Below are 17257 nucleotides of genomic sequence, written 5' to 3' on the forward strand. Positions count from 1 at the left end.
GGCCTCCGCGCCGTTGAAGCCGCCGAAGGCGCGCGTCTCCCGGACGGCGGCGCCCTTCTTCTTCTTGGGCTCTTCCGGCCTGAAGTTCTCGGACACCCAGTCCGGGTCCAAAGGCGCCGGAGCCACCAATCCGGCGACGAGCGCGCGCGCTTCCGCGCGCGTCACCGACGGCGCGCGCGACACGGCGCCGCCCTCGTCCCTCACGCGCTTCGCCGCGTCGAAGACCTGGGCCAACGGCAAACCGGCGTCCGTCGACTCGCCCGCGGCGCCGCGGTGGCCGCCGCGCGTGGCGGGGGCCGCGCGGCTTTGCGACGGGCTCGCGGGAGTCCCGGACGCGGGGTCGCGGCGCGGCTCCTTGCCGCCGAACTTGCCCGCGGTCGAGGGCGCCGCGGGCGGCCGCGGGCTCCGCGTGCGCACGCGCTTCGCCGGCGCGGCGGCCGCGGGCTTGCGGTTGCGCTTCACCGTCATCTTCTTCTTCCGTCTCGGCGTCTTCTTCTTCGGCGGGTCGTACTTTCGCACGAGGAGCAGGTCGGAGCCGTCGGCCGCGCAGGAGCCGGCCATGGAGAAGGCGCCGAAGGCGTTGGCGCCCGTCGCCGAGATGGCGATGCGCGGGCCGTCGGGCGCGAAGCCAAAGGCCGCGGACTCCTCGACGGTCCGCGGGCCCGCGGGCGTCGCGAGGTCGAAGCTTCCGGCGAACGTCCGTCCGCGAGGCGGCCGCCGCCGGCCGCGGGCGCGTAGCGGAAGGGCGACGTCGTCGCCGCGCCGCGGCCGAAGCCCCAGCGGCCGACCATGTCGCCCGCCTCGGTGATGGAACCAGAGAGCACGGCGTTGTTCGGGTCGTCGGCGTCGGCGGTTTCGGGAGCATCCGAGGGCTCGGGCGCCGCGTCGGCGTCGGCGGCGTCGTCGTTCTCGGGTGCCGCGTCGGCGTCGGCGTCGTCGTCCTCCTCGGGGGGCTCCTCGACGCCGGGCGCCGCGGCGCCGCCGTCGCCGGGGGCCGCGGCGCCGTCGTCTTTCGGGTCGTGCGCCTCGCTCCCGCTCGTCGGCGTCGTCGCCCCGGGGCTGCGGTCGTCGTCGGGCTCGGACGCGGGCGTCATGACGTCGTCGACGGCCTCGGCGGCCTCGCTGACGTCGTCGACGACCGCCTCGGCGGCCTCGAGCATCGTGTTGACTGCAGGCGCACGAGGCCCGAGCCGAGTGCCGAGATGCCGGAGTCGCAGAGCTTCGAGAAGCCGATGGCTGCTTCATCTCCGACTCGATGCTGTCGACGCGCGGCGGCGCAGTCGTCGCGTCGTGAATTAATTCAGCCCGCGCAGTGCGCCGGCATCGCGTCTCGCTCGACGCGCAGACACGTCGACCATGACCTCCATGTTCATGGTATCCGGCGAGCAGGAGATCATCCCCGACGACGCGTCCATCGCGACGACCGAGGCCGACACGCCGGTGAACGGCTCCGCGCGGCGCATGTCCTACGACACCAACGACCCGAGCGACGGGCGGCGGAAGCAGGGCCGCGTCTACCGGCTCCAGCCCGCCGTGAAGCAGTAAGACAACGGCGTCAAATCGACGCGCCACCGCGCGCGCGCGACGCGCCCGAAACCGCCAGGTACGCGTGGGGCATCCGCGGCGCCGACAGCCGCGTCGCGCGCTACGGCGTCGAGAGCGGCAGCGTGCGCGCCATCGACCAGTCGGCGCCCTACGCCGAGCTCTGGCTCGGCACGCACCCCAGCGGCCCGTCGCTCCTCGACGACGGCACGGAGCTCGGCAAGGTGGTCAAGAACGGCCAGCTCCCGTGGCTGCTGAAAGTCCTGAGCGCGGGCAAGTGCCTGAGCATCCAGGCCCACCCGGACAAGGCCCTGGCGAAGCGGCTCCACGAGACGCGGCCCGACGTCTACAAGGACGACAACCACAAGCCCGAGATGGCCATCGCGCTCACGCCTTTCGAGGCCATGTGCGGCTTCCGCCGCCTCAGCGAGATCGCGGTGCACCTGCGCAAGCACCCGGAGTTCGCCGCCTGCATCTCTACGGAGGCGCAGCTCGGCGTCTTCATGGCGTCGAGCCTGGACGTGGGCGGCCAGAAGCGCGCGCTCCACGGCCTCTTCGAGTCGTTCATGGCGTGCGACGCGGCGACGTCCCGGGCCCAGCTCGAGAAGCTCGTCGGTCGCCTGCGCCAGCAGCAGTCCTGCGCCTTCCGCACGTCGGGCGCGAACCACATCAACCCGGCGCTCTCCGACGCGACGCCGGGCGTGCCGGGCGGGCCCGACGCCGCGGCCGTCACGGAGTCCGCGTGGGAGCGCAAGGCGTCGCGCGCGATCCTGCGCCTCGAGGAGCAGTTCCCGGGCGACGTCGGCGCCATGGCGCCCCTCTTCCTCAACTACCTCCTCATCGCGCCGGGCGAGTCCTTCTTCATGGCCGCGAACGAGCCGCGAGGATCCCGCGTCGGGTCTCGGGGTTCGGCGAGAGAGCGAGGGAGCGCGCCGCCGTACGCGCCTCGTCTCGGGAGCGCGCCGCCGTACGCGCCTCGTCTCGGGAGCGCGCCGCCCTTCCGCGCCCCGCGCCGCGCCCGACGCGCCGTCCGCTCGCAGGCACGCCTACGTCGCGGGCGAGATCCTCGAGTGCATGGCCTGCAGCGACAACGTCGTCCGCGCCGGGTTGACGCCGAAGCACAAGGACGTCGAGAACCTCGTCGACATGCTAAGCTACACCATGGGCGGGCCCGACATCGAGTTCGGCCGCCTCGTGCACGTCGGCGAGGGCACGCGGACGCTCTGCTACACGCCGCCCGTGCCCGAGTTCGAGGTGCTCATCACGACGGTCGAGCCCGGCGCGTCGTACGAGATCGCGCCGTGCGAGGTGCCGTCGATCCTCATCTGCATCGAGGGCATCGGCCACACCGTGTCCGCGCCGGGGCCCGACGGCGTCGAGCCCCAGCGGAAGCACCAGTACGAGCTCTGCCCGGGCAAGGCGCTCTACGTCACCGCGGGCACCATCGCGCTCAACCTCGCGACGTCCGACGGGTGCAAGGGGCCCCTCAAGGTCGCGCGCGCGCGGTCGAACCTCACCATGCTCGGCAAGTCCGAGGACGCGTAGATTGCACCGCGCGCCGTAATTTCAGCGACCTTCCCGACGGCCGGGCCGCCCTCCGAGTCGGGGTTTTCGACACAACTAGCCGCCGCGGCCGTAATTCCAGCTCGAGCGTCGGGTCCACGCAGCCAGCGGCCGTCGCCCCCTTCCCATGGCCGCCCGACACACATTTTTGGTGCGTGCGAGCACCCGCTTTACTTGCTCATGTCGTCCGCGCGCGCGTTCGCCGCGGCGACGGCGGACATGGCCGCGAAGCGGAAGCCGTTCTTCTCGAGGGCCTCGACGCCGGCGATGGTCGTGCCCCCCGGCGAGCAGACCTGGTCCTTGAGCACGCCCGGGTGCTTGCCCGTCTCGAGCTGCATCGCCGCGGCGCCCTTGACCGTCTGCGCCGCGAGTTTCAGAGCGACGTCGCGCGGCAGCCCCGCGCGGACGCCCGCGTCCGCGAGCGCCTCGACGAAGAGGAAGACGTAGGCCGGCCCGCTGCCGGAGACGGCCGTGACGGCGTTGAGCAGCTTCTCGGGCACGTCGACGACGGTGCCCGCGAAGAGGCCGCGCGCGGCCGCCGCGTCCGCGTCCGTCGCCCGCGCGCCGCGCGCGACGCCCACGGCGGCCTCGCCGACGAGGCAGGGCGTGTTCGGCATGGTGCGCACGACGCGCACGTCCCAGGGCTCGAGCGCCGCCTCGATGGCACCGATGGTCACGCCGGCCGCGATGCTGACCACCAACTTGCCGTTCGCCGACGGCGCGAGCGCGCGCAGCGCGTCGCCGACGACGCCGGGCTTGACGGCGACGACGATGACGTCGCAGGCCGCCGCGACGGCGGCGTTCGACTCCGTCGTCGCGATGCCCGACGCCGCGGCGCGCTCGCGGCACCCGGCGTAGGGGTCCGACGCCATGAGGCGGCTCGCGTCGACGCCGCGCTTCAGCAGGCCCTGCATGATGGCCGTCGCCATGGCGCCGGCGCCCACGAAGCCGATCTTCTTGCCGTCGAGCGCCGACATTGGGTGTTTGCTCCTGTCGTTGCCGTTGGAGATGGCGAGCTGCACTGAATCGATCAGGGGCCTGCAACAATGCTGCAAGTTTAAGTCAACGAACTGACTTTTACCACAAACCCCTACCCCACGATCATGCGCATGATGCTCGCGGCGAGCTCGTGCTGGATGGCCGCGAGACCCGGGCGCGGCGGCGGCGCGGCCGCCGCGCACGCGAGCACGTCGCCGTCGTTTTCCGGGCCCCGGGTCGAGCACGAGGACGACGCGCCGCGACGGCCAGTCGCAGCACGCGCAGGGCGGCGGCGGCGAGCGGTGCACCGCCGCGGAGCGCTGGCCGCGCCAGAGGCGGCCGACGAGGAGGACCGCGTCGCCGGCCCTGGCGTCGTACGGCGGCGCGGTACCGGTCGCGTCGAGGAGCCGCGTGTAGGGCGATTCGCTCTCGTGATCGACCGCGTCGTCGGGCAGCACCTGCGTGCCGCGGCCGGCCAGCGTCGCGATGCACCGGGCCTGCACCGTGTCCGCGTGGAACTTGGGGCACGGCTGCGACGCGCGCGCGTCCTCGACCCGGCTCACGTGGAGCCGCGCGTCGACGCCGCGCGCGTCGCAGGCCCGCGCGAGCTCGCCGCTGAGCTTGGCGATGCAGTCGACGAGGCTCGCCTGGTGCTCGTCGGCGAGGCCGCGCAGCGCGGGGAGGAGCTGGGCGCGGAGTCGCTCGGCGGTCGCTTCGGCGTCGCGGGCTTCGGGGAGCACGCACTTCCAATCCGTCGGAGGAACGGCGTCCCAGGCATCCGTGGGCACGGCGTTCGCGGCATTCTCGACGACGATGGCTTGCTTGCCGAGATCGAGCTGCGCGTCGACCGCCTGGAAGTCCTCTCGAAATGCAATGTTCGCTGGCGCGGCGATGCGGCACGGTTTCGCAATCGGCGTGCCGACCTGCAGCGGCAGCGTCTTGGAGACTATTTCCAGCGCGCTAACGGATGCAAGCAGCAACGCTACTGTCGCGTACATGGTCGAAGGCGCGCGCTGGCTCGTTTTTAAGACCTTTGTGGCCAAGAGATCGATTTTCTTCTGGAGAGTCAACTTGCACTCAAGTTGACCCTGACGAGCCGACAGCCACGGGCCTGATGCGCCGCGCGCTCGCTGTCGCGCTCCTGCTCGGCGAAGCCGCCCGCCGATGGTACGACACATACGGCTACGACGACGCCTCTCGGCCCCGCCGCCGATCGCGACCGTGACCGCGGACGTGTCAAAACAAAACGCGCTTACGACCGCGACGCGCGACGTCCAATTTAAACAAAACGCGCTTACGACGACGCCGCGACAACCACGTCCTCCCCCACGTCGACGGCCACCGTCGCTCGCCGCCGCGGCGCGAGGTAGGCCGCCGCGGCCGCGGCGGAGATCTCCGCGAGGCCCTGCCGGCCGAAGATCTGCTCCGCGCGGCGGAGGCCGTGCGGGTACGCGGCCTTGAAGATGTCGAAGTCCGGGTCGCCGGAGATGGCGATGCCCTCGAGGATGATGAGCGCCCGCGTGATGAGCGCGAAGAAGTCGGGCACGCGGAACGGGTAGTTGAAGAAGATGTCGTTGAGGTCCGCGGAGACGGCCGCGAACTCCTTGCGCCGCTTCTTCACGGCGGCGACGTCCGGCGACGCGCGCGCGGCGAGCCGCGCGTCCTCGAAGACGCGCGAGAGCACGGGGTACAGCGCCTCCTTGTCGACGTCCGCCGGCAGGAAGTCGAGCGCCACGGCGTCGTCGATGAGCGCGGGCACCGCGCCCTGGATGAGGTGGACGACGGCCTTGGTCAGCGCCTCGCGCTCGCCGACGTCGATCTCCGTGCACAGCCCGAAGTCGATCAGCGCCAGGCGGCCCTGGGCGTCCACGAGCAGGTTGCCCGGGTGCGGGTCGCAGTGGTAGGTGCCCACGTCGAGCATCTGCCACATGAAGAGCTCGACGCCCAGAGGCACCAACCGCGCGATCTCCGCCTTCGACGCGCGGCAGAGCTGGTCGCCGTCGACCCAGTCCGTCGCCAGCACCTTGCGGCTCCGGAGCCGCACGGCGGGGATGTGCACGTTCCGTCGGAGGGTGCGCGAGGTCGCGAGCGCGAGCTTCGCGGCCATGTCCTCCTGGTTCGCCGCCTCCGCCTCGTAGTCGAGCTCGGACCACGCGCCTCGCGAGAAGGCCTCGACGAGCGCCTCGTCGTAGGGCCGCTGTTTCGGCACCAGGAAAACCTTCGCGCGCTCCACGAAGCGCGCCCACTTGCGGAGCAGGGCGAGGTCCAGGGACACCGCCGCGATGACGTTTGGCCGCTGGACCTTGAGCGCGACGGTCCGTCCCTCGAGCTCGACCTTGTAGACCTGGCCGAGGCTCGCGGCCGCGACGGGCGGCGTCGACGCGTCGAGCCCGCCGAAGGCCATCGCGCCGACCTCCGCCTCGATGGTCGCGAGCGCCGTCGTCGTGGGAACCGCCGGCACGGCGTCGCACAGGCTCCGCAGCTCGTCCAACGCCGCGGCGGGCACGACGTCCGGCCGGATGCTCAGCGCCTGGCCGAGCTTGATGAAGGCCGGCCCGAGGGCGACGAGCGCGTCGCGGCCCTGGATCGCGCGCGCCCGCAGCCGCGCGTCGCGCGCGGCCTTGGCTTCGTCGCGCGGCGCGGTGGCGTAGTCCGCGGCGAGCCCGCCGAGCACGGGCGCGACGGTCCGCGCGATGGCGCAGGCCCGGCCGAGCGTCGCGAAGGGCCGCGCGTCCCAGTAGGCCTCGATCGCGGCGCCGTCCCAGCGCCGCGGCAGGTCCTCCTCCCGCGACGGCATTTCGCTGGCGTAGCCGAAGCCCAGCACCGCCGACGCGCCGCCGAGCGCCGCGGCGCTGACCGCGCGCCGCGAGGTATGCAGCATCGCTTTTTGTTGGCAGCGGCGCGGCTGTCCTTGTGCACGCGCCGAACCGACGCGGCCGGGGACGAGCCGATGAGCTGGCCTGTGAGAGTGAGGCTCTCCGTGTTGAAGGCAACGATCCCTCACGTTACCCCTCCCAGCGCCCCGCGTTCTCGAAGAGCACGTCCGTGCGCAGGACGTGCTTCGTCGCGCCGCGCGCGACGCTGCCCTCGTGGAGCGGCGACGCCCGGTGGTGGCCGTGGAAGAAGAGGAGGCACGCGCCGAGCTTCGGCGCGACGGCGACTTTCCCGTAGTCGTCGCCGTCGCCCTTGACGAAGAACGTCGTCTCGCCGCCGTCGAAGTCGTCGTTGAGGTAGACGATCGCCGTGAGCCAGCTCAGGGCGTCGTCGCCGTGGCCAAAGTCCGGCGCGTCGACGTCGCAGGGCTGCCACGCCGTGTCGTGGTGCGGCTGCACCGAGTCGCCGTCCGCGTAGCGCAGGAAACGGCACTTCGCGTTGAGCCCGCGAAGCGCGCCGGGCACGGGGATCGCCTTCTTCGCCGGAGCAGCGCCGTTTTGCGTCCTGGACCCGGCGCTCATCCAGGCCGCGGTGCCCCGCGCGGGCGCGAACGGCAGGACGACGTTGAGCGCGGAGCGGATCGCCGCGTCCGCGTCGACGAAGACGCACTGCTGCGTCGCGTTGCGCCGCAGCGCGTCGCCCTTGTCCAGTTCGGCGACGCGCAGCCCCATGGCCCGCGACAGGGTCACGAGCGCGGCGCACTGGGGCGGGGAGAGGACGTCGCTCGCGAGGAACGCGCCGTCGACGCCCGCGACGTCCTCGACGGCCGGCGGACGGCGCCGCGCGGCCGCGCCCGCCGGCAGCGCCGCGAGGGCCCCCGTTCTCGCGCCGGGCAGGTAGAACACGGGCACGGACGCGTGGCCGCTGCCGCCGCCGCCGCAGTCGTGGCCGCCGGCGACGCGGAGCCCGGCGGCGACGGCCTCGGGCGTTTCGAGCGCGCCTCCGTCGTGCGGCTCAAAGACGTCGCGCCGCGGCGCCGCGGCGCTGGCCCAGGGCGTGACCGCCGGCTCCCGCCGCGCCGCGGGCTGCTCCTCGACGGCCGTCGCCGTCGCGACGAGCTCCAACGTTTTCGCCGACGCCCAGCCCGCGACGGGGTCGACGAGCCTCACGCGCGGTGTGCCGTCGGTCGCCGTCGCCTCGGCGTCGACGACGACCTCCATGCCCTTGGCGAGCTTGAGCACGAGGCCCGAGCTCTTCTCGACGCCGCCGCGCACGATGGCGCCCTTGGGCTGGGAGCAGACCATGACGCGCGGCGGCGACAGGCGCGTCACCGGCGTCGCGAACCAGACCATGGGCCCATGCTCCGGCGGCAGGCCGAGGCTCCGCTTTTTCGGCCGGCGCTTCTTCGGCGACGGCGCGGGGCCCGCGGCGGCGACGCGCTCCGCGAGCGCCGCGACGGCGACCTTGTACTCGGCCATCTCCGCGGCGGCGGCGCTCTCGGCGAGCTCCAGCGCCGTCTCCGGCGCCATGGCCGTGGACGGCGCCGCGGCCATCCCTGGAGCGAGCGGCGCCGGTGGCGGCGCAGCGATCATGGCGCAGCGATCACTGGCGGCCGAAGCGAGAGGCGCCCATAAGAAAGTGCATCACTGGAGCATCTTGCCTTCCATCGATCGATGTTTGCTTACGCGCTACCTCGCGGCGACGGCGGCCTTCGCCGGCTGAACCTCCGCGGCCGATTCGTTTTTGGAGCACAGGTCCGGCAGGTGCTTCTTGTCGAGCGCGCCCTCGCTGTCGAGGCAGACGGCGGTGACGCGGAGCACGCGGCGCTCGTCGGCGTCCGTGACCGTGAAGTCGTAGTTGTTGACGATGATGTGGTCGCCCTCGCCGGGGATCTCGCCCGCGTGGAAGCAGAGCCAGCCCGCCGCCGTGGTCACGTCCGGGAAGGCGTCCGCGTCGAGCTCCGCGCCGTCGTCGTCGCGGAGGACGAGGACCTCGACCAAATCGTCGAGCGCCGCGTCGCCGCGGATGTCGTAGGTGCGGTTGTCGGCCCGCAGCGTCACGTATTCCGACAAATCGCGCTCCTCCGTGTCGTCCTCGTCGTAGATCTCGCCGACGACGACCTCGAGGATGTCCTCCAGCGTCACCATGCCCGCCGTGCCGCCGTACTCGTCGACGACGATGGCCATGTGGAGCCGGCGCCGCCGCATCTCCTCGAGCACCTTCCAGGCGAGCATGGTCTCGGGCACGAAGTAGGTCTCCTCGACGAACTCGGCCACGAGGACGTCGTCGATGGGCTGCGCGTCCGCGTCCTTCTTCACCATGAACTTGAGCAGCTTCTTCGCGTTGACGACGCCGACGATCTTGTCGATCTCGTCGTCGTAGACGGGCACGCGGCTGTGGCCCGTGGCGTTGACGAGCCGCAGCAGCTCGAGCATCGTCGCGTTCCGCTCCAAAGCCTTGACGTTGACGCGCGGCTGCATGATCTCCGCGACGCGCGTGTCCTGCAAATCCAGCACGCCCTCGATCATCTCGCCCTCGTTGGTCTCGATGCCGCCGCTCTCGCTCGCGCCGCCGATGATTAAACGCAGCTCCTCCTCGCTCACGGCCTCGGCGCTGCCCTCGTTCTTGATGAGGCCGACGAACTTGAGCGTCTTCTTCGACAGGCCCGCGAAGCCGATGGCGACGGGCCCGAGAATCTTCGTCATGATGTTGATGGGCGGCGCGAGCAGCCGCGCCGTGCGCTCCGCGTTGTTGACGCCGATGGCCTTGGGCAGGAGTTCGCCGAAGAACAGCGTGCCCGCGGTGAGCATCGCCGTCGCGTACGCGAGCTTCCGCGCGCTGCCGCCGCAGACGGACACGGCCATGTCCGCGAAGAGCGCCGTCGAGGCGATGTTGCAGCACGTCGTCGCGACGAGGATCGTCGTGAGCACGCGCGTGATGTCGCGGTCGAGGAGCGCGAACGACGACTTCGGGCCCTCGGCCGTCGCGAACTCCTTGACCTTCCAGGGGTAGAGCGTCGTGATCGCCACCTCGGCGGCGTGGAGCAGCGCCGACGTGCAGAAGAGCGCGCCGAAGATGCACGCCTTGCGCGACAGCGCCGACAGCGCGAGCGCCGTCCCGGCGACGGGGTCGCCCGCCGCCGCGGGCACGGCGAGGCCCACGCCGACGCGCACGCGCGACCGCTGGGGCTGCGTCGCACGCGCGGGGCACCGGAGGCCCGCGGGGGTCTGCAGGGCCGTCGCGGACAGCGCCGCGCAGAGGACCGCGCAGAGGAGGTTCATTCCAGTCCTCGAGCTCATCGCGCTTTGTAAACGTCGTTGAAGGGCGATTGAAGGGCTGGAGCAGCCCCAGAAACGCGAGCTCTGGTGGTGGCCTACCATGGTTGCGCCGACGAAGCTATCGACCATCAAGGCGGCGAAGCTGCTCGGCGTCAAGGTCGGCGAGGCGGACAAGGTCGTGCTCAAGGCGGCCTACAAGAAAGCGGCGCTGCGCGACGCCGCGCCATTCCGCGCGCGCACGACACGAAACACGCACCCATCCCTAGGCGCGCGCACCCGGACAAGGGCGGCGACGAGGCGACGTTCGTCGCCGTCTCCGAGGCCTACGCCGTGCTCCTGAGCGCGCGCGGCCGCACGGTCAGGGCCTCCGACGAGTCGAGCTCGAGCGACGACGAGGCGACGCGCGACACCCTCTCTTCGCGCATCGTCGACCCGCACGCGCTCTTCGCGGCGACCTTCGGCGGCGGGCCGGCGCGCCAGGCCATCGGCGACGACGGCTACGAGCGGGAGATGACGCGGTCGAGCAAGGAGGTCATGGCCGCGTACGACGTCGACGGCTGCGACGCGTGGGACGTGTGGGGGCGATACGAGCGGACGACCGCGGGCCTCCGCTACGAGCACGCCGACGGCTTCGTCCTCGAGCGGCGCCGCGCCGACGCGGCCTGGATCATCCGAAATCCGAGCGGCGAGCTCCTCTACGTCGTCGGCGGCCCGGAGAGCGAGTCGGCGCCCCTGCACGGCTGGGCGCCCGCCAAGGGCGGCGCCGGCGCGCCGCCGCGCGCGCGCTACGTGCGGGACTGCGAGGCGCACGCGCGGCCGGCGACGATCTACGTGCGCCTGTCGCTCTCCGGCGAGCGGAAGCTCGGCCTGCGCCTCGACGCGCTCCTGCGCCTCAGCGCCGTGCCGCCGGGCTCGGAGATCGCGGCGGCCGGCGCGCAAACCGGCTGGACCTGCGTCTTCGCCGGCGGGCGGCGGGTCCGCGCGCCGAACGACGTCAACGCGGCCGTCGCCCGCGGCCGGGACCGCGGCGACGCGCGCGTGCTCCTCGGCTTCCGCGCCGCGGCGGCCGAGGACGCGGCGCCGCCGGCCGTCGCGGCGGACGCGCTCGCCAAGGAGCAGCCGAGGAGCCGCCAGGTCGGCGGCTCCTTCCGCGAGTTCTCGCGCTTCACGCGGCCCTTGCAGCAGGAGGCGGACCGCGCGCGACACGCGGCGAAGGCCGCGGGCGGCGGCGGCGCGGCGGCCGAGGGGGCCGCGGCCGAGGGAGAGACGGCCGAGGGAGAGACGGCCAAGGGAGAGACGGCGGCGGCGGCCGAGGGAGACGCGGCCGCGGCGGCCGAGGGCGAGGCGGCCGAGGGAGAGACGCCCGAGGGAGAGACCGCGGCCGGGGCGCCGCGGCCGAAGCCGCCGCCGCCGCCGAAAGAGGCGTTCGCCGTCCCCGCCTGGGCGGCGGCGCCGGGCGCCGCGCGCGCGCCGCTGACGCCGTCGGCGCTCGCGCTCAGCGCGGCGCCGCGGCCGACGGCGGCCGACCCCGACGCGGAGGTCGCCTTCGGCGTCGTGTCGCGGAAGAACGGCGCGCTCGTGCGGGCCCGCGCGGGCCTCGACTCGAAGAAGGTCGCCGGCGGCGCGCTCGCGTCGGGCGCGTTCGTCGAGGTCGCCGAGGTCGCGACGAACGGCGCGGGCGTCCTCCGCGCGCGCCTCGTGGCGCCCGTGCGGGGCTGGTGCACGGCCAAGTGCGTCGCGCTCCTCGTGCCGCCGCCGCCGGGGCCCGCGGCCGCCGACGCGCCCGCGGCCGAGCCGGAACCCGCGGCCGAGCCGGAGCCCGCGGCCGCCGCGGCCGAGCCCGAGCCGGAGCCCGCGCCGGAGCCTGAGCCCGCGGCCGAGCCGGCGCCGGCGCCCGCGGTCCCCGCCGCCGCGGCGCCGGCCGCGCCGCCGCCCGCGGCCGAGCGCGAGCCGACCGGGGCGGCGGCGCCGTCGACGGGGCCGGCGCCGCCGTCGCCGACGTCGCCGTCGCCGTCCTGCTTCGGGGGCTCCCCGCGCCGCGGCGACGACCGCGGCGACGCCGCGAGCCGGTGGCCCGTCGTCCTCGGCGTGCTCGGCGTGCTCGGCCTCACGACGCTCGCCGGCCTCCGGTCGCGCGCGCGGGGCTAGCGCGCCCTAACGGATCCCCGCGGCCGTCAGCCCGCGCTTACGCCGCGCCGCGCCCGAGCGCCGAGCGCGAGCGCCGCGCGGCACGTCGCCGCCGCCGAGACGGCGAGGATCCCGCCGGCGAGGGCGTAGACCGGGCGCCGCTCGAGGCGCGGCAGCCCGGCGGCCGCGAGCGCGGCGCCCGCGGCGCGCGCGACGCGCGCGAGCGGCGTCGCGGGCGGCGGCGGCGGCGGCGGCGGCGGCGGCGGGCGGAAGCGGTGCGGGAATTTCGCGAGCCCCGGCGGCGCGGGCGCGCGGCAGAGGTCGCGCCAGGGCCGCGACGCGAAGCGGCCGCGGTAGAACTGCGCGTCGAACTTGGCGACGACGTCGACGAGGAAGTCGACGTCCTTCCGCGCCGTCTTCGATGACGCGTGCGCGACGTGCCGGTCCTCGTGTTTCTTCAGGCCGATGAGCACGGGCAGCGCCTGGACCAGCCGGATGCGCTCGTACTTGCCGTAGGCCGCGAAGCGCGCGAGCGCGTCCCAGCGGGCCGAAATATTGTCCTCGCCGCCGTGCCACTCCAAGCACTCGACGGCGCAGTTCGCCGCGTCGGCGCAGCGCTCGAAGTCCGCGGTGACGGGCTCCAATTCCCAGCGCGCGTCCCAGTCCATCTGCACCCGGAGCCCGACGGCGATCGGTATTCGCCGGAGGTAGCTGGAGAACGAGTCGTTGAGGAGGAGCGCGTGGCCGCTCCGCGGCCCCGTCGACGCCTTGAGGCCCTCGAGCATCTTGTAGTGCGGGTCACTCTTGGGCACGAAGATGAGCGGCGTCGTCGTCCACTTCTCCACGCCGCCGCCGCCGCCGTGGTGGTAGAGGTAGCCCGAGACGACCGTCGCGTATGGCTCCCGAAAAAAGGCGACGCGGCGCCGCGGCGCGCCCGGCGGCACGGCGCCGCAGTGGGCCTTGTCGCGGGCCGTCAGCCGGCAGCGCTTCGCCCAGGTCGCCGCCTGGCCGTGGCGCCAGCAGGCGTCGCCGTCGTAGCCAAAAAGGGAACAGGAGATGTTCGACACGTCGCGCGTGTACCACACGCCCGTCTTGTGGTGCGCGTGCAACTCGCGGTAGACGCGCGGCGGCGCGGCCTCCTTCTCCTTGGCCGCCGCCGCCAGCGCGACGACGAGCGCGAGCAAGGGCAGCCTCATGAGGTGCCCATCGTGCAGCTCCGCGCCGAGGTGCACCCAGAAACACTAGTACCTTCGCCAGCAGTATCCACTTCAACAATGGCTCGCGCAGCAAGCAATGGAGCGAGCTATGCCCATTCATGCGTGAGCCTCGCTGCTGAGCTCAACAATTTAGTAAAAGGAAAAACCATGTCGTCGTCGTCGTCGAGCGCCTCGAGCTCCGGCTCCGACGACGACGGCTCGTTGAGCGACGACGACTCGCCGGAGCTCGAGGCCCTGGCGACGCAGGCCGCGACCCTCGCCGCCGTCGACGCGGCGTCCTGGCTCGTCGACGACGCCGCGGCGCGCCTCGCCGCCGAGGCGGCGCGCCGCGCGCGGCGCCGGGCCGCGGCGGTGTTCCTCTGGCGCCTCGCGGCGGCGGTCGCGTGCGCCGTCGCCGCGCCGGTGGCCGCCGAGGCGTTCCGCCGCGAGCGCGGCGCCTGGTCCGCGGCCTGCGCGACGGGCGTCCGGCCCGACGGCCACGCCTGCGACCGCTACGGCCGCGGCGCCGAACCGTTCGCCTGCCCCGGCGCCGTCGTCGCGCCCTTCTCCGTGGCGCCGAGCCGCGTCGGCGACGGCGTGCGGGACTGCTGCGACGGGAGCGACGAGGGCGCCGCGGATCTGGCCGCGTGCGCCGCCGCGGGCCGCCGGCGCGCCGGCGAGCTCGAGGTCCTCGTCGCCGAGAGCGCCGCCGCGGGCCGCGCGCGCGCCGAGCTCGCGGCGCGCGCGGCCGCGGCCGCCGCGGCCGCCGCGACGGACGCGCGGCGCCTCGGCATCCAGCTCGCGCAGCTCCAGCAGCGCGCGCAGCAGGCGACGTCCTACCACGAGGCCATGCAGCTCCAGCAGTACCTCGCCGGCGGCCAGGCCGAGTACGGCCGCCTCGCGGAGGCGGCGACGGCGAGCGCGGACGCGTACGGCGCCGACGGCGCGTGGCTCGGCCTCCGGGGCACCTGCGTCGACTCGCCGCCCTTCTCGGAGAAGCAGACGTTAGGCGGCACGTCCAACGTGCTCCCGCGGACCTACGTGTTCCGGGTGTGCCCCTTCGACAACGTCACGCAGCACGAGCCGTCGCACGGCGCCTGGCGGCGGCGGACCGACGAAGAGGAGGGCATCGCGAAGAAGAAGAAGAAGAAGAAGACCATCCTCGACCTCGTGGACGACGACGAGCCCGAGCCCATCGGCCTGGGCCACTTCAACACCTGGGCGCGGCCCGCGACGGCGTCGGACCTGGGCGCGGCCGCGACGGCGTCCGACGAGCCCTTCGCGTGGCCCGCGACGTTCGAGGACGCCGCGGCCCGCGTCGCGGCCGCCTACGCCGCCTTCGACCTCGATGAGACCGTGGACCGCGCGCTCGTCGCTTTGGAGGCGCTCCGCGCGGCGGCGGCGCGGCGCGCGGCGGGGCCGGCGCCCGCGGAGCGCGCCTTTTACGGCGCGAATCGCGTCGCGTGGGTCGCGGCGGCCGCGGACGACGACGGGGCCGCGATGATCTTCGACCGCGGCGCGCCCTGCGGGTCGCGGCGCCGCGTCGTCGTCGTCGCGCCGGTCTGCGGGGTCGCGACGGCCGTGACGCGCGTCGACGAGGACGGCACGTGCTCCTACCGGGTGGTCCTGGCGACGCCCGCGGCCTGCGGCTCCGACGCGGCGCCGCGGCTCCGCGCGCGGCTCGTCCTGCTTTCCGCGCTCCTCGACCACCCGCGGACGTTGGCCGCCTGGCGGCGGGTGTCGTCGCTGGCCGCGGCCGGCTCGCGCGCGCTCTGGCTCGCGCTGGTCTAACCTTGCTTTTTACTCAATCGTCGTCGTCCCGGAAGTCCGTCGGCGCCTTCCAGTAGACGTCGAGCGCGGCGAGGTCCTCGAGCTCGCCGGCGCTGCGCGCCTTGGGCCGGATCCTCTCGGGGCTCTTCGGCCGCCGGGGCTTGCGCGGTTGTCGAGCGGGCGGCTTCGGCGGTTTCGGCCGCGCGCGCGGCCGCGGCTCCGCGGCGTCGTCGGCGAAGGTCGTCGTCAGCGGCCGGTCGCGCCGGGCGCGCATGGCCTCGAGGCGCCGCCGCGACGCCTCGGCGCGCTCCTGGGCCTCCTTGACCTGGCGGTCCGTCTCGCGCCGCGACGCTTCGAGGTCGCGGCGCGCCGCCTGGCCCATGACGAGCTCGCGCGTGTCGCTGCGCATCTCGCGCCGCGCGGCCTCGAGCTTGGCGGCGACGTTGCCCGCGGGCCGGCGCTTCGCGGCGCGCGCGCGGAACCAGTCGCGCTTCGCCGCGTCGCCGTCCTTGGCGCGGAGCATGACCCGTCCTAAATCCGCGAGCTCCGCCCGCGTGAGCTGGTCCGTGTCGAAGTCGCCGGCGCAGTCGCGCCGCGCGGCGGCGAGCGCAACCCGGGCGTCGTGCTCCCGCTCGACGTGCCGGAGCTTGGTCGCGTCGTCCGCGGCCCAGTAGGACGCGACGTCCTCGGCGCCGAGGCGGTCCTCGAGCGCGCCGTCGTCGGGGCCGAACCAGGCCCAACTCGCCGCCGCCTTGGCCCGCCCGAGCAGGGACCTTTGGCGCGCCGGTTTCGCGGGTGGTGGTGCGAGCGTGGGCCAGAGCGACGCGAAGATTTCCGTAAAGTCCCGGTCGCGCTCGTCGAGCGCGCGCTCGTCCTGCGACGACGGCTCCGGCTCGGAGGACGGCAGCTCCGGCTCGTCGACGGACGACGGCGGCTCCGACGTGTCCTGCCACGCGGCGTCGGGCTCCCACTTGGATTCCTCGACCATGATGCGGGCCCTCACGCCATCATCTGAGCAGTAGTTGCCACAGGTCTGCAAGGTGAAGTGCAACTAAATTAGATTGCGACCTCGCCCGCTCCGAGCTGGCCAGCCACGAACAGGCAGCCCCCGACCGGCTCCGGGGATGGAGGCGGCGGGGGAGCCGCGCGTGGTCGGCGACCCCTACGAGGGCCCCGTCGTCGCGGAGCCCGGCGCGGCCGCGGCCTACTGCGCCGGCCGCACGTCGTGCTGGGCGTACGTCGCCGGCGAAGTGCGCGAGTTCCGCGACAACTGCACGCCGGCGACGCTGCTGGGGTTCGACCTGCTCTTCATCGTCGGGGCCTGGATCGCCACGGGCACGGCGGTCTTCTACCTGTCGGCCCAGAAGTCGATCCAGGGCGAGTTCACGGGCGCGTACAGTTTCTTCTACAGCGCGAACATCGGTTTAGGCGTGGGCAACGTGCCCTACCAGCCGACGCTCGGCGCCGTCGAGGTCTTCGAGTGCTTCTACTGCTGCACGGGCAACTGCCTCGTCGTCGGCGGCCTCGGGGTCTACTACCGCATCCTCTCGGAGCGCGCGGACCGCCAGCAGATCTTCGGCCGCGACGGCGGGCCGTCGAAGAAGGTCGTCTTCGGCGCCGCCTACGCCGTGGTCGTCACCTACGGCTGCCTCGTGGCCTACTACGCGGCGGGCTACACGGCGTTCGTCGACCTGCTGCTCTGGTCGGTGACGTATCTGCAGACGTCGGGCCTGCTGCTGGGCCACTACACGTTCCAGAACTTCATGGCGACGGGCGTCTTCCTGATCGTGGGCATCCCCATCGCGGGCATCTTCATGGCCGAGCTCTGCGACAACTACTTCGACTACCACGAGCGCGTGACCATACAACGGCGCCCGTCGATCATCCGCGTGCCGCTCCGGGGCCGGACGCACAGCATGCACCAGCCGG

The 17257-nt window shown here is 73.6% G+C and overlaps 3 protein-coding genes across 3 annotated transcripts; 1 reads left to right on the forward strand and 2 right to left on the reverse strand.

Moving 5' to 3' along the window:
* Nucleotides 1-1604: 1604 nt before the first annotated feature.
* On the forward strand, nucleotides 1605-2919 carry AURANDRAFT_2565 (hypothetical protein; the record flags this gene model as incomplete). The annotated part of the gene is made up of 3 exons (XM_009038924.1): nucleotides 1605-2153; nucleotides 2280-2440; nucleotides 2583-2919. Coding segments are annotated over 3 exons (1047 nt in total), but the record flags the coding sequence as incomplete, so codon positions are not given.
* A 356-nt stretch (nucleotides 2920-3275) lies between these two features.
* Nucleotides 3276-4082, reverse strand: P5CR2 (hypothetical protein; the record flags this gene model as incomplete). Its single annotated transcript, XM_009039109.1, has 1 exon — nucleotides 3276-4082. One exon carries the CDS (start codon nucleotides 4080-4082, stop codon nucleotides 3276-3278), a length of 807 nt encoding a protein of 268 aa, XP_009037357.1.
* Nucleotides 4083-8729: 4647 nt separating this feature from the next.
* Nucleotides 8730-9914, reverse strand: AURANDRAFT_11312 (hypothetical protein; the record flags this gene model as incomplete). The annotated part of the gene is made up of 1 exon (XM_009039108.1): nucleotides 8730-9914. A coding segment is annotated over one exon (1185 nt), but the record flags the coding sequence as incomplete, so codon positions are not given.
* Nucleotides 9915-17257: the final 7343 nt, after the last annotated feature.

Source organism: Aureococcus anophagefferens (genome assembly GCF_000186865.1).
Source record: "Aureococcus anophagefferens unplaced genomic scaffold AURANscaffold_10, whole genome shotgun sequence".
Taxonomy (NCBI): domain Eukaryota; class Pelagophyceae; order Pelagomonadales; family Pelagomonadaceae; genus Aureococcus; species Aureococcus anophagefferens.